The sequence below is a fragment of the Erinaceus europaeus genome, chromosome 15 (assembly GCF_950295315.1).
Source record: "Erinaceus europaeus chromosome 15, mEriEur2.1, whole genome shotgun sequence".
NCBI classification, from domain to species: domain Eukaryota; kingdom Metazoa; phylum Chordata; class Mammalia; order Eulipotyphla; family Erinaceidae; genus Erinaceus; species Erinaceus europaeus.
In genome coordinates this window covers 15,224,362-15,241,365 of record NC_080176.1, presented here as the reverse complement: position 1 = coordinate 15,241,365, position 17,004 = coordinate 15,224,362, and the positions used below count along the sequence as shown (strand labels likewise).

The 17,004-nt window shown below is 45.0% G+C and overlaps 1 protein-coding gene across 1 annotated transcript in view; it reads right to left on the bottom strand.

Annotated features, from left to right (window-relative positions):
* MYH11 (myosin heavy chain 11) overlaps positions 1–17,004 on the bottom strand; it is a 109,378-nt gene that overhangs the window by 75,815 nt on the left and 16,559 nt on the right. Inside the window, exon 3 of the mRNA XM_060174106.1 lies at positions 6,543–6,699. Coding sequence (XP_060030089.1) covers positions 6,543–6,699 — 157 coding nt within the window. The remainder of the gene's footprint in view (positions 1–6,542; positions 6,700–17,004) is intronic.

The window sequence follows — 17,004 nt, the reverse complement described above, 5'->3', positions numbered from 1 at the left end:
TGCGGCAATCACCTCAGCAACCCAAGTTGCAGAAAAGCAGCATGGTGTGAAAAGCGTTCTATTAGACATTTACACAACTGTGTCCAAAAAAATATTAAGGCAGAAAAGCCCAAGGCTTGACTAGTTTTATATTCAATCCAGGAATTGGCCTCTTGTCATTATAAGCAAATTCCTATTACTTGTAAGATAAGATAAACTTGTGTTCATAATATGCAATGTCATTTTTCAAGCCCAACAAAATCATTACTGTCCACAGTGAAACTTCAGACTCTATCTTAGTGATTTTTTTTCAGGAATTATTTTCAAATAATTAAAGCATCCTTTGATTCATGTCAGTTGGCTAATTTTGCAGACAAAAATGTCAAGGGTGGGACTCCCTGGATGATAGAATTACAGGTGCTTGTCTGTTTCAATAAGCTATTTTTTTAATTTTTCTTAAGAATATTACAGGTTTTTTCATTTTTCATACATAAAATATAAGATGGGGCTCAGGCAGTAGCATACCCCCATTGAGCACATGAGAAAGAACCCAGCTTCGAGCCCTCATTCCCTACCTGCATGGGGGATACTTCATGAGCAGTGAAGCAGTGCTGCAATGTCTTTCTATACCTTCCTGTTTCCCACTCCCCTCTAAATTTCTCTGTCCTATCACATAAAATAGAAAAGGAAAAAATGGCCACCCAGAAAAGTGGACTCATAGTGCAGGCACAAAGCCCTAGCAATGACCCTGGTGGGAATTAAAATAAAATGTAAGAACACTGTGGTAGTACTTAGCTGTCATCCCCCCTCCCTTTGCTAACAGAACTTTATTTCACCCTCATATCCAGATAAAATATGTCCCCTTGTCTCCAGGAAAGTCCCAGGAATAGTATGAAAGTCCCAAGCCCCATTGCCAGACCTTGATTTAGAAGTTGGTATGTAACCAGGGTTTAGTCAATGAAATATAAGGGAACACAACTGAGGATTTTCTTGGAAAAAGACTTCTTTCCTTATTTAAAAAAAAAAAAATTAACACAGGAAAAGAACTTAATCCTCCATTTTCCCTCATGTTTTCAGGCATCACATGGAGCTATGGCTGTCATCTTGTGTTCAGAAAGGAAAAACCAAGAAAACCCAAAGACATCTGCTTTTGAACTACTGAATTAAACAACCCTGAAATCATCAACCTCTAAACATATTGTTGGGTGAGAGTAATCTGCCACTTTAGTTGCTATGTTTCTTGAAACCAAAAGCATCTCAAACAATATGAATACTCAAACACTGTTTATATTCAGCTTCCCAAAGAGATATGTGAACCACTCTGTTCTACTTTTCCATCAAGGGTGATTACAAAGGAATTGGGGTTTTGCTTGTGTTGTTTTACAAAGATATATACCTAACACCAACAGTCATCACTTTACTAAAATTACTGATTTTTTTTTCCCAGTGACTAGGGAAATGACTTACAAGACAATTGTCACATGGGTACAATTTCCTTTATATATATATATATTCCCTTTTGTTGCACTTGTTTTATTGTTGTAGTTATTATTGTTGTTATTGTTGTTGGATAGGACAGAGAGAAATGGAGAGAGGAGGGAAAGACAGAGAGGAGGAGAGAAAGATAGACACCTGCAGACCTGCTTCACCACCTGTGAAGTGACTCCCTGCAGGTGGGGAGCCGGGGGCTTGAACTGGGATCTGTAAGCCGGTCCTTGCACTTTGCACCATGTGAGCTTAACCCGCTGTGCTAACGCCCGACTCCCACAATTTCCTTTTCTTAAAAAAAATATTTTTATCTGGTAGGACAGAGAGAAACTGAGAGAAAGGAATATAGAAGAGAGCCAGCTCCCCTCTGCATGTGGAGACAAGGGCTTGAACCCAGGTCCTGGTGCATAGTAACATGTGTGCTCAACCAGGTGCTCCACCACCCAGCCCCCAGGATACAATTTCTTATCTTTCAGCCACAGGTGTCTGCACACCACTCCCAACCTACCAAGCCTTGAGGAAAGCAAGAATTCAAGTCTGCTGAGGTGAGGCATGCATGGCTAGGTATGCACTCTGCATTCTGAGCTGTCTCCCAGCCCTGTCCCGGTTTCCTTTCTCCTGTCTTACTGCACTGGATCTGACTTCCAGTACAGTACTGAATAGAGTTGGCCATCCGTGCCTTGTCAGTCTTCTCAAGGGGACAGAATTCAGACTTTCACTATTAAGCATCATGCTAGCTGTAGGTGTTTTGCAGATGCCTTAGGTCAGGCTGATGAAGTTCTCCCTCTGTTCCTAGTTTCCTGCTTGTTCTCATTGTGAGTGAATATTGAATTTTTTCAAGTGCTTTTTTCTGCATCAAATGATATGAACATGGGGTTTTTCTTATTTAACTATGATAATGACTGGTTCCTGAATATTCAGTTGGCCTTTCATTCCTGGGATTAGCCCCAGTAGGTCAAGACCTTGGTGCCAGGCACTTTCAGTGGCTCAGTATCCTGTTTAAAGTGAAGGCAGTAACATAGACCCGACCTCATAGCTGTGCTGAAGACTAAAAAAGAGAACGTGTGCCTGTGCTAACAGTGTGCTTTGATCCAAAGTGCTACTTGACAGAGGCTGAGTCAAGGCTCTATAAAAACAAACTTTATCTTTCAAGCCCTTACCACATCAGACAATACATGAAATGCAGTTAAGTACAGTTTGGGAAGTGAGGTGAGTACAGCTTCTGCCCAGATTATTATTCTAATAATTATGTGTTCCCATGGTCCGGGAGGTGGCGCAATGGATAAAGCACTGGATTCTCAAGCATGAGGTCCTCAGTTCAACCCCTGGCAGCACATGTACCAGAGTGATGTCTGGTTCTTTCTCTCTCTCCTCCTGTCTTTCTCATTAACAAATGAAATCTTGAAAAAATAATTATGTGTTCCCTTCAGTGATCATTAGGAAAATGTAACTAGAATGCCCAACACCTAGTTTCATGCATAAGGGTGACATGCTAGCTTCTAGTTACTGAACTTTTTAAAAAAAAATTTATTATCTTTATTTATTGATTGGATGCAGACAGTCAGAAGTCAAGAAGGAAGGGAGGGATAGAGAGGGTGAGAGACAGAGAGACACCTGCAGCACTGCTTCACCACTTGTGAAGCTTTCCCCCTGCAGGTGGGGGCTGGGGGCTCGAACCCAGGTCCTTGCACATTGTAATATGTGTGCTCAACCAGGTGCACCACCACCCGTCCCCAGTTACTGAACTTCTATCGAGTACCAGGTATTATTTAAGCACTTCATAGGCAAGAATTCATTTTATTATCACATAATCTCTATGAGGAGGGTCACACTTATTATAATCCTGTTTTACAAATGAGGAAACAAGGGTCAGGGAGACACCTTTATGGAATTCCAGGCTTGGTCCCTGGTACCACATATGCCAAAACTAAGTCCCTTTCTTATTCATGTATGTATGTATGTATGTATGTATGTATGTATGTATGTATGTATCTTCCTCCACAGTGATGGTACCCCCATATGGCAGACTGGATGCTCAAACCTGGGTCACAGTCATGACAAAGTAGCTGCCCTCTCAGGTGAACTATTTTAAATAATTTTAAATTATAAAACATAAGTTTTGTTTGTTTTTATTATATTTATTTATTGGATTGAGACAGCCAGAAATCAAGAGAGAAGGGGGAGATAGAGAGGGAGAGAGACAGACAGACACCTGCAGCCCTGCTTCACCACCCATAAAATTTTCTTCCTGAAGGTGGGGAATGAGGGCTTGAACCCAGGTCCTTGCACACTGTAACATGTGTGCTCATCCAGGTGCACCACCAGCTAATCCCCAAGTTTTTTTTTTTTTAAGAAGGAAATAGGGTTACAGAAAGGTTGTCTGCTCAAGAGGCACACAGCCAGTGGTGGCAGAGCTGAGCTTTGAGCACCCCCTCCCCGATGTGTAGAATGTAGGCTCTTAACTAATATTGACTGCAGGTTTGGGGAGGTGGGGTTGTTGTTTGCTTTGTTTTGGGATGGTGGATGATGCATTAGTGCTTCATAGAAGCAAGAATTCAAATATGCAAAGGCCAGGGGATTCATAGTGAAGAGACCAGTGATATCTCACATTAGTTTTTTGTGCAGTCTGAGAAAGGCTTGGGTGGGTAGTTATAAGAAAGATATTATATGAGCTGGGAAGACAGCCTGGTACCTCTGCAAAAGACTTTTTATGCCCGAGTCTCTGAAGCCCCAGGTTCAATCCCTAGAATTGTCAGAAGCCAGAGCTAAGCAGTGTTCTGGTGTGTGTATCTATCTATCTATCTATCTATCTATCTATCTATCTATCTATCTATCTATCTATCTACCTACCTACATACCTACCTACCTATAGTTAAAAAAAAATTAAATAAAGATATGGGCCTGGTTGAGTGCATGTTACTATGGCACAAGGACACGGGTTCGAGCCCCTGGTCCCCACCTGCAGGGGAAAAGCTTCATGAGTTGTGAAACAGGGCTGCAGGAGTCTTTTTGTCTCTCTCCATCTCTGTTTTCCCCTTCCCCTCTAGATTTCTCTGTCTCTGTCCCATAATACATAAATATTTTTTTAAGAAAAAGATATTAAGCCGGAGGTCTGGTCATGGGAATTGTGTGAAGTTGTACCCCTCTTAGCCTATGGTTTTGTCAATGTTTCCTTTTCATAAATAAAAAAATTTTTTAAAAAAGGTATTAAGCATCCAGGAGATGGCTCAAAAGAGAGTAGAGATCTTGTATATGTAAGGCCCTGGGTTTAATCCTTAATGCCACGTATTGATTTGAGTAATGATTTGGTGTCTGTCTTCCTTATAAAAATAAATAAATCTTGGGAGTCGGGCTGTAGCACAGCGGGTTAAGCGCAGGTGGCGCAAAGCACAAGGACCGGCATAAGGATCCCGGTTAGAACCCCGGCTCCCCACCTGCAGGGGAGTCGCTTCACAGGCGGTGAAGCAGGTCTGCAGGTGTCTATCTTTCTCTCCTCCTCTCTGTCTTCCCCTCCTCTCTCCATTTCTCTCTGTCCTATCCAACAACGACAACAACAATAATAACTACAACAATAAAAAAAACAAGGGCAACAAAAGGGAATAAATAAAATAAATATTTAAAAAATAATAATAAATAAATCTTAATATATATATTAGCATATATATTAAGATTTATAAATTATTTATATTAAGATTTATTTATATATATAGTAGGAGACTGGGAGTGGGGAGCTTGATTGTAGAATGCACGCCTTGCTCGTGTGAGGCTCTGGGCACCACACAAAAATGCCAGAGGGACACTCTAGGTTCTCTCTCAAAAAAAGCATTAAGTAACCAATGAAATGATGTAATTTACATAAAGTTTAAGAGCAGGTCAAACTAGTCCATGGTGACAGAACTCAGAACAGCAGTTATTGCCGGTGGACATTATCAAGCAGATATTGACTGGGAAGAGGTGTGAGGGAACTCTCAGGAGACATTTCACATCTTGGTGTGGATGGAAATGACACACTCTAAACAGATGTAAAAGTGAATTTGAGGCTGTGTGTTAAATGATTTGCATAATTTACATGCCCTCCCACTTGTGTGTTTCACCTCAATAAAAATCTCTCCATGACAGGAATAAGAATTCAGATAGCAGCCATGCAGTGGTGCACTTGGCTGAGTACACGTTACAGTGTGCAAGGACTTGAGTTCAAGCCCCCAGTCTCCACTTGAAAGGGGAAGCTTCTCAAGCAGAAAACCAGGGCTGCATGTGTCTCCCTCCTATATACCCCTTCCCTCTAGACTTCTCTCTGTATATAGCCAATAAATCACTTTTTAAAATTTATTCATTGACCTGGTGCCCAGGATATGGCACAGTGAAGAAGGAGCTAAACTTGGAAGCATGAGGTCCCAAGTTCAATTCCTAGCATCCCATGTGCCAGAGTGATGCCCTGGCTCTCCATCTCTCTCCCTCATTCCCCTTGTCTTACGTTAATAAAAAAGCAAAATCTTTGAAAGGAATAAAGAAGAGAAAAGAACCCACTGACCTGATAGTATAAGCATAGGCCGACAGTTTGAAAAAGCAAGCACTCACAATCTTCACAAGACCCAAGATGGATACCATTAGTCCTTTTATACTTGTTTGCACTTCCTCTCAGATGGATAAACTGAGAATGGAGTGGAGAAGACATGAGTCCTCAACCCCGCTGGGAGGGAGGAAACTGAACACCAGGCTCAGCCTCAGGGTTCATCTGCACCCTCTCCCCTTCCCAGCCAGGTGACAGGCCTGGCCGCAAGCAGGAGGCCCTAGTGAGCATTCATGCCCGCATTTGCTCGGCCTGCCTCCACGCCCAACACCCTCCCAGGCTGCAGACACAGGCATGGGGCTTGCTTTTTCCCTTTTTCAGTCACAGCTCTCCTGTCCCCCACACAGCTGCCAAACTTCACATTCTTGGCAAGAACAGCAGGCAGGCAGGACAAAGGGGGGGCCTAGAAGGCGGCCACACACAGACCTGGAGACTCCCCCAGGAAGCTCTAGTGGGGAGCCCCACCCCACCCCCCAAGTGGGGTTCCCTCCAGCCCCGGGCTCACCCTGCAGCATGCTCCTGTAGGCTGTATCCGCAATGGCGTAGATATGGGGTGGCATCTCGTGGCGTTTCTTGCCCTTGTACATGTCCACAATCTTCTCCGAGTAGATGGGCAGCTGCTTGTAGGGGTTGACCACCACGCAGAAGAGACCAGAGTATGTCTGCAGACAGAGAAGCTGAGCTGATTCCCAGGAAAACAGGGCAGGGAAGGGGGTTCGGCCTGTAGGGTGCAGCTCACATCAGTCACCACCTCCATGTACTGAGCATCACTATGTGTGTGGTCACTGCAGCACAGTTAAACAAAGCTGCTCCTCTTCCCCCCTCAGAGATGGGGAAACTGAGGCTCAACATCCTAGTGGAAGCCCTAGGCATCACAACATTCTGGGTGTGAGAAAGAGCAGCCAGGGTAAACCCCAGATCTCTACACCACCTGTGCTGTCTCACAGCTGTGTGAATTCAAATCTCAGGTCCATCCTACCCATTCTCACTTCTTCTCCCTGAACCCCACAGACTTACATACCAGCTACTGTTTATTGAGCACTCATTATGTGCCACTGAGCTAAGCACTTCACTGACCTCTTATTTAATCCTCTTGTCTACCCCATCATGGTTCCTATGATTCCCTGCTGCCCATTTGGCAGGTAAGGAGACTATGGTCTTGTGAGGTTGCCAGCTGATGAGCAATACAGACATTGACCTCATGACTATTTACTTCTGAATTCAGACCTGACCATCAACAGTCCTCCCTCGTTTATAAAATGGATATAAACCCAGCTGTTCTTAAAAGGAAATGGCACTGACACGGGCCACTATGTGGAAGGCCCTTGAAAACACAATGCCAAGATCACCTAGTGTAGGAGTCGTCACATATGGGGAGCATCAGAGCAGGCAAGGCTGGAGTCAGGCGGTGTTGCACCCAGTAGAGCGCACACATTACCATACACAGGACCTGAGTTCCTGCCCCTGGACTCTATCTGTACAGGGGAAGCTTCATGAGTAGACAAACAGTGAGTGCTACAGGTGTCTCTTTCCCTATCTCCTCATCCTCTCTCAATTTCTCTCTGAGAGAGAGAGGAAGAGAGAGAGAGAGAGAAGGAAAGAAGGAAGGCAGGAGGGAAAATGGTGGTAGGCAGTAGTGGATTCATCACACAGGCAACAAGTCCCAGAGATAACCCTAATGACAATAGGAATAAATAGTAACAGGAAAGCCAGAGCATGAGAAAGCAGTTCTCCAATGCTGGTGACTGGGGGGGGGGGGGGTAACTGTTAATTGGCATCTGGATGCTTTAGGGGGTTATTAAGAATTTTGGAACTAGAGACATTTCACTGCATAGGGCATGTTCTGTGTCATGCCCTGGCCCTGGTTCAAACCCAGGCACCACATGGGGGAAGCATATGTGCTGTAGTATCTCCCCTTTTCACTCTCTATCTGAATGAAAAAGTGGCCCAAGAGTGGCAAAATCACATGTGTGTAAGGTCTTCCCTCTGCAAAAAATAGAAGATAAAAATTAAAAAGGGGAGGGGGGCCGTGTAACTGCACTGTAATGACAACTGTCTAACATGTGAATGTTCAAGTGCCAACGCACATACTCTGCACAATAGTCCAGGTTTTATGCAACATGGACTTGCTGCAATTTATAAACCTAACTGGCCTGCCCTGCCAGGAGCAATGACACATCTGCAAATATTCCAAGTAGCTAATGGGCATGGAGGCCCTCGGCTGCCTGTGCACATGTTAGAGGCAACGTTCCCATCTTATTGCTCCTTTACTGTGCACGGCACCTTCCCATAGGCCAAGGCCAGAGCTCAGGAGACAGACTGACCTACCCACAGGAACTGCTTTCCCAGAGGATAGCATCAACACTGCCCAAGGCTTGGAGAGCTGTGAAGCAAACTTTCCCTCCAACTCCCCTGGAAGTGAATCCAAACTCCATCCCTGGGCTAGTCCAGGGCAAACCCAAGTCACCAAGTCAGACAAAAACTCTCATTCCCTCTTGTCCCTCCCACCCCAGTCCCATCACAGACATTGTTCTTCAGCAGAAAGTCCTGAAGGGACCCTCCCACTCTCCAGGCAGAGTCCATGGGGCCCTGGTCTCTAACCGATGTCCAGCCCACAGAAACAAGTAATCATTCATGTATCCTTTCACTGACTCATCCATTCACTTGATCACTAGTTAATTCATTCATTCATTCATTCATCCATCCATCCATTCATTCATTCCCTCACTTGTTTCCTTCTATCTCTGCTAAGGAACTATGTCTGTGATGGGTGTGGGGTGGGATAAACAATAGGGAATGGAAGTCTTTATCTGACTTTATGACTTGGGTTTGCCCTGGGGAGTTGGAGTGAAGGCCTGCTTCACAGCTCTCTAAGCCTTAGGCAGAGTTGATGATATCCTCTGGGAAAGCATGGTATCTCCAGAACCCAGCACCAGCCAAGCACACAATAAAAGCTCAGGAAATACATGCTAAATAAAAGGAAGAGGGGGCAGGAGCAGTGGCTCAGCAGGACAGCACATGAAGCCCTGAGTTCCATACCCAGTACTGTATAAGAAAGAAAATATTTATTACTATTATTATTTATTATTATTATTATCATTATTATATTAACCAGAACACTGCTCAGCTCTGGCTTATGGTGGTGCTGGGGATTGAACTTAGAACCTTAGAGCCTCAAGAATTAAAGTCTCTTGTATAACCAATATACTGTCTCCTCAGCCTAAAAGAGGGGAAAAATGAGGGGGGCTGGGTGGTAGTGCGCCTGATTGAGTGCATATATTACAGTATGCAAGGATCCAGGTTCAAGCCCCTGGCCCCCACCTGCAGGGTAGAAGCTTCATGAAAGCAGTGCTGCAGGTGTCCCTCTGTCACTTTATCTCCCCCTCTCCTCTCAAGTTCTCTCTCTCTATGCAATAATAAATTAAAATATTTAAATTTAAAGAAAGAGAGAGGCAAAAAAAAGGCAGGTCTCCAGAGCCCATCACCAGCCTCCTTGGGGTTCTAATGTATAGCTTCCTCCCACCTCCCACCCCCAGAATGCTTCCTGGTGCCATGAACACAGTAGCAGCCCTTAATCCTTGCTCCCAGGCAGATCTGATTCTCTGGTCCATGCTGCAAGCCTTCCCAAGGAACCAGGATCCTGGAGACAGGATCAGGTGGACAACAGCACTCCCCACAGAGGGGCAAAGCAGTAGAAATAAGAAAGCTGGAGGTTCCACAACTGGGCATCAATTAGCCTCCCTGTCCATGTGCCCTTGGCTATGTCTCTGCCTTCCTGTCCTCACAGACCCCTCTCCAGCTAATCAAGTTCACAGGTTTCAACATCCCTACCTCCTATGTCCCAGCCCGGCATCACAGGGCCCACTGCCACCAACAGGTCCCAGCCCTGCACCCAGGGCTTCCCTCTTGTGACCGTATTAGGAAGAGACTCCAGTTTTTCTCTGAAGCTTTATATGGTCAGCTGTGGAGCTCTGAGCTCGGAGCAGGGGTTTGCTTCCAGGGCCTGGCAACAAAACGAGCAGTGGGGGAAGGTGAAAGGGATTTTGACTCCAAGTCACACAGGCAGTGGAGCCTCAGAGTGTTTGTTACCTGCATGAATGTATAATGACCAGACCCCTGAGCGGCCTCCTTGCCTCCATCCACAAAACAGTAAATAATCAGCTCTTTTTTTTTTTTTTTTTTTACCATCTTTCAAGGCAATGTTACAGTTTTCTAAACAGGGATCCTAGAGATATAGCCACCCAATGCACCTTTGTTGCAATTTGATTTTATAGAGACTGGACACAACTTCAAACACTCATCAGTGAAAGGCTGAGGCAATAACTATAGTGCACTGCTGCTGAAAGAGACATATTTACACACGAGTCTATGAGGTATATACTTACTGTGTCAGGGGACAGCTCATCTGATAGAGTGCATGCCTGCCTCCCATGGGTGAGGTCCTGGCTCTGATTCCTAGCACCATATAGGAGCACTGTAACTGGTGGGGAGCTGGGTGGTTAAGTGCATATAGTACTAAGTGCAATGATCCGCTCAAGGATCTAGGTTCAAGACCTGCTCCTCACCTGCAGGAAGGATGCTTCACAGTGAAGCAGGTCAGCAGATGTCTTTCTAGATATTTCTATTTTTCACCCTGCTCTCTCAATTTCTCTGTCCTATGCAATAAAAAAAAAGAAAAGAAAGAAAAGAAAAATGTCTGCCAGGAGCAGTGGATTCAGAGTGCCAGCACTGAGCCCCAGTGATAAACCTGAAGGAAAAAAGGGGGGGGGGGGTCAGGCAGCAGTACAGCAGGTTAAGCGTACATAGTGCAAAGCACAAGGACCAGTGTAAGGATCCCAGTTCAAGGCCCCTGCTCCCCACCTGCAGGGGGGTGTCACTTCGCAGATGGTGAAATGGGTCTGCAGGTGTCTGTCTTTCTCTCCCTCTCTCTGTCTCCCCTCCTCTTTTGATTTCTCTCTGTCCTATCCAACAACAGCAGCAATGACAACAATAATAATGACGACAACAACATGGGTAACAAGGGCAACAAAATGGGAAAAAATGGACTCCAGGAGCAGTGGGTTCATAGTGCAGGCACCAAGCCCCAGCAATAACCCTGAAGGCAGAAAAGAAAGAAAGAAAGAGAGAAAGAAAGAAAGAAAGAGTAAAGGAAGGAAGAAAAGAAAAAAGAAGAGAGAAAGAAAGAGAAAAAGAAAGGAAGGAAGGAAGGAAGGAAGGAAGGAAAAAAGGAAGGAAGGAAAAAAGGAAGGAAGGAAAAAAGGAAGGAAGGAAAAAAGGAAGGAAGGAAGATGGTACTGGAGGAGCTCTATGGATGATGGAGTGATACTATGATACTATGGTGTCTCTCCCACTCTCTTCTCTCGGAAATCAGGAATGAAAAAATTGGGCTAGGGAGATCACTCTGGCGACATCATGCTAGTGTGAGGCCCTGGGTTCATGCCTTTGTGCTATATTACACTACATATGATTGCCTGTGTATAAAGCATTGCTGGAAAGTTACATAAGAAGTGGGTGATGAAGGGAGTCGGGTGGTAGTGGAGCGGGTTAAGCGCACGTGGTGCAAAGCACACGGACTGGTGTAAGGATCCCAGTTTCAGCCCCCAGCTCCCCACCTGCAGGGGAGTCCTTCACAAGTGGTGAAGCAGGTCTGTAGGTGTCTACCTTTCTCTCCTCCTCTCAGTCTTCCTCTCCTCTTTCCATTTCTCTCTTTCCTATCCAACAATGACGACAACAAGAATAGCTACAACGATAAAACGACAAAGGCAACAAAAGGGAATAAATAAATAAATATTTTAAAAAAAAAAGAAAAAGAAATGGGTGATGTTAATTCTCTAAGCAAAGAAGCAGAAAGGTGAGGACATTGAAGAGAAAGTTCTGAACACCCTTCTATAGTATGTGAATGTTTGTATGCATGACTAATTCAAACTATGTCTTAAGTTTACCAAAGGGGTGTGAACAGGCACGGAAGAAGCCACAAGATATAGTTAAATGTAAAAAAGCAAGTCAAAGTCACAGAGGGTTTTTTTTTTTTTTTGGTTATATGTGTTGGATGCTCCATTTCTCATTTCTGTGCCAGGTATAGTTGTATCTATATACATACAAAACCCTGTTGGACAGCTGTTCCTCCAGCAGAGAGGATTGATGTCAAAGAGAAGGAACTATAACTTTCTACAATAGCTGCTTCTTAGTTTTAAAATATTCTCTATGGTCTTTGCATGAATAGGCTTTGCACTGCTGGGGAGGTTCTATGGAGAAATAATAAGAGATCTAGTTCAAAGGGTTCGAAAAGAGTCAGCCTCCACCTGCATCTTCCCACCTGCCAGAACACTCAGGGCCCTGGGAACCTCTGTCCAAGGCCCACTCCCAGTGTCTCTGGCTAAATGCTCCTTCCAGACAAGGATAAAATTTCTGAACAAGGTGGCTAAGACACCAACACCGTAACCTGCTGGAATTTGGAAGAAGGCCTCTCCTATCCTCTGGCCTTTGCAGAAGAGCAGAATTGGGACCAGGAGAATGACTTCTAGGGTTCAAGGTGAGGGAGTGGGGAATCTACAAGGAGGAAGGCACATCCATGCCCACTCTGGATCATACCATTCCCACTGTCTGAGGCCCTAAGTAGAGAAGAACTGCCACAGGCAATGCTCACCAACACTCATTCCATGTTAGGAGACAATAGGGAGCCATGGGCCCTCTGGAAAAACTTAGTGCATATAGCAAGGGCTATTTCTTGGCAACCTGGACCCAGGGGTGTCAGGCCTTCTGCTTTTCCAAATAATGCCAGAAACAAACTTACCTCTTTCTGGAAGGGGAAGAGGTAGACAAATATCAAGTCAATTAAACATCATTGACTTGTAAAATCTGACTTACGAATTCACAGGCACCAAGAAAACATAATGAAAAGTTATATTTCTTCTGTGCACTGAAAATTTGTGCTGCTCACAGAGAGGGGGGACCCAGGGCCCCTGACAGTCCATAACCACCACCCCCTTTTGCTCCAAGTGTCCTGACACCCTAAGGTCTTCCTAGCATCAGGTTGTCTAGACTGCAGCTCTGCGCCTTTCAGAAATGATAGTGAGAGCCTCTGATCCTTAGTGGCCTGGTCTCTAAAGTGGGGTTACAGCATCTTCCCTACAAGATCATTAAAAAGATGAAAGAAGGGAGTTGGGCAGTAGCACAACAGGTTAAGCACACATGGTGCAAAGTGCAAGGACCAGCATAAGGATCCCGGTTCAAGCCCCCAGCTCCCTACCTGCAGGAGAGTCGCTTCACAAGTGGTGAAGCAGGTCTGCAGATGTCTGTCTTTCTCTCCCTCTCTCTGTCTTCCCCTCCTGTCTCCATTTCTCTCTGTCCTAATAACAACAATACTACAACAATAATAAATAAAAAAAGGCAACAAAAGGGGAAAATATATATAAAAAAAAGTTTAGGGAGTCAAGTGGTAACACAGCTGGTTAAGCGCATGTGGTGCGAAGCACAAGGACCGGTGAAAGGATCCCAGCTCGAGCCCAGTTCAAGCCCCTGGCTCCCCACCTGCAGGGGGGCCACTTCACAGGCAGTGAAGCAGGTCTACAGGTGTCTATCTTTCTCTCACCCTCTCTGTCTTCCCCTCCTCTCTCCATTTCTTTCTGTCCTATCTACCAACTATGACATCAAGAACAACAATAAGTACAACTATAAAAAAAAAAAAAAGGCAACAAAAGGAAAAATAAATAAAATTTAAAAAAAAATTTAAGATGAAAGCAATTCAGGGTCAGACTGGTGGCTCACTCATTAGAACACATGTATGGTCATATGCAAGGATCTGGGGTCTAGCCCCCAGCCACCAGTTCAGAGCATCTACAAGAGAGAAGCATCACCAGTGGTGGGTCACTGCTGAGATATGTTTCCTCTGTCACTCTCTCTCTCTCTTACCCTATATCCAAAAAACAATAATAATAATAATAAAGACAAGTTCAAATTCATTGGTCCTTGGGGTCATTGTTTCTGCATTTGAGACTCATCTATTTCTAATCAAGTTATTTAACTTATCTCAGTTGCCATTTCTTAATCTGCAGGGGTGGGAGAAGAGGCTAAATAGTAGGACAGGTCTCCCCTGCTATCCAAAAGTAGAATGTTCCTAATTGGTATGATTTGGTAGGCTATTTTCGGGGTCTGAGAATGCTCAAAACTTTTTCCATAAAAATCAGTGACAATAGCATTCCCAGACCAAGCTGCTGCCCCTCTCTCCCCCTAGTAACTTACCAACATCATACCAAAAAGGAATGTTCTGCTTTTAGACAGTGGAGGAAATCTATACATGCTCCTTACCTAAAGAATCATAGGAGTCGGGAGCCAGGGAAAACATTCAGTTTGTTAGAGTGCAGGACTTGCATGCCTGAGATTCCACAGGCCACAGATTCCATCCCAGCAGCAACTTAGACCAGATCTGAGCAGTGTTCTGTTCCTCCTATCTGCCTAGCATCATAACTTTGCTTTTTTTTTTTTTTGCCTCCAGGGTCATTGCTGGGGTTCAGTGCCTGCACTATGATTCCACTGCTCCTGGAGGCTATTTTTCCCCTTTTATTGCCCTTGTTGTGTATTGTTATTATTATTGTTATTGCTGTCGTCATTGTTGGATAGGACAGACAGAAATCGAGAGAGAATGGGAACACAGAGAAGGAGAAAGACAGACACCTGCAGACCTGCTTCACCACTTGTGAAGCGATTCCCCTGCAGGTAGGGAGCCGGGGGGCTTGAACCGGGATCCTTATACTGGTCTTTGCGCTTTGCGCCATGTGCACTACCACCCAATGCCCCCTTTTTTAAAAAAAATAATATCAATAGTGTATTTGCATATCCTCAACACATTTCAAAGAAACAAAGCTCAACTGAGGGATCAGTGAAAGCTAAGACCCTCTGCCCAGGGGGGGAAAAAACAGAGAAAAAGAGAGAAAGAAAAAAAGACAGACAGACAGAGAGAGAGAGAGAGAGAAAGAAGAGACAGATGCTCAATCATCTCAAGAATTTGAATCTCAAGAAATTAACAAGCTTCCTACACCAGCACTGAATCTAGAGTCCTGTGTTTGCAGGAGAACACTTGGGGGTGAGATCAGCCCTCAGATGGTGCTGAAGTGCACATTACTGTTCTGACACCACACACAAGGCTAAGCAGCACTACTCCAGAAGTGACTGTGCAGAACTGAGTCCTTAAATCTGCCTGATAGCACCTCCCATTGAGCCCTCTGCTAGCCCCTGGCTCTGGCCAGTTCACTCTTTCTCATGATGCCAGTAGATGAACCAAGGAGCTTGCAAATGTTCAAAACTACCAAAAAGTCTCCCTAGCCAGTTTTTCATTTCCTCTGTACTCCTAGAAAGAGGAGAAAGAGGGGGAACCAACTCCACCATCCATGATGCTCCTGTGTGGTACTGGGGATGAAAACCAAGGCATCACCCATGGAAAGTGTGCACTCTACCTATTGAGTCATCTCCTGGTCCCTGGATCACAGCATGTGTCATCTGTACCTGACCTATTTCACACAGCATCATGCTGTACAGCTCCTCTTCCATGGTTACAAACTGCAGATTCCTTCTCCTTCAAGGCTGAGCAAGGTCCCACTGCTAGGACCTTTATCTCCTTGTGGGTTTTAGTACCTGTGGGGTCTACCTGCATCCATCCCAAGCTATCTTACATCCCTCCTCTTGGTGAGAGAACAGCTTCAGCACAGAGACTGAGCTGTGTTCACTTTGCAGCCAGAGAGGTCAGAGTCTGATGGAGGACCCTTCCTAAAAGTGGGTCCTCAGGCAGGTCATGCCACCTCTGCCTGGGACTTCACCAGTGGAGCCAGACATGACTGTCAGTCCAGCCAGTGTCAAAAAGGAGAAGACAGCCAGGAACTTCCTCAGTCTGGTAGAGCACAAGACTTGCATGCCTGGGGTTCTTGGTTTGAGCCCTCTCCCTAGCACCACATGTACCAGAGTGTTATTCTAAATTCTTTCCATCCAACTCTAAGGTATATGAAATGAAGGAGACTTTTAAAAGTATGTTTTTTAAGAACAGTGTGGGCTGGGGGGTGTGGGAAGGAACTTGGGACCATGCCTGGTAAAAAAAAAAAAAGTGGTCCGGGTGGTGGCACAGTAGTAAAGCATCAAATTCTCAAGCATGAGGTCCCGAGTTCAACCCCCGACAGCACATGTACCAGAGTGATGTCTGGTTCTTTCTCTCTCCTCCTATCTTTCTCATTAATAAATAAATAAATTCAAAAAAAAATCTCTCCTCCTGAATCCCTTACCCTACCCAACCCCCATCCAAACCTGAGGGACAGATCCTCACAGTTTAATGACCAGGGTAAACCCCAGCAGAGAGCAACTAGACAAAGCAGCAAGGGAGGATGGGATCAAATCACATTCCTGCCCACATGCACCACAAGCACTATGGGAACTGCAACACAGTCACCACATGGAGCTGAGCCCAGAACTTGCACCTCTTTGTGGTACTGGGGAATGACCTCAGTACCCCTGCACATGTGCAATATCACAGAACAACCACCGGGCCCCATGTTATTTTTTGAGAGGAGACAAAAAGAGACAGATACAAAGGAAAGACCCCACTGCACCCCCACTCCACCCGGTACTGTGCATGGTGCTCCTACATGGTTCTGGGGATCACACAAAGGACCTCACATGTGATTAAGGTGCATGCTTTCCTAGGTGAGCTACCTTCAGGCCCCAGAATCTGCATCTCAAGATACAAATTATTTAAGACAAGCAGATAGGGGCCTGTGACTTCCATAGATGCTTCTAGCACCTGGAGAATAAGACATCTGTCAGGATCTTCTCAAAGGTTTTTTGTTTGAGGTAAGTCCATGCAGAGCAGAATGGGACATCTCTTCATTATCAAGGGCAACATCTGGCATGCCTTGGCCACCTGCTCAGCCTCCTATTCCTCAATACATACACACACACACACACACACACACACACACACCAGT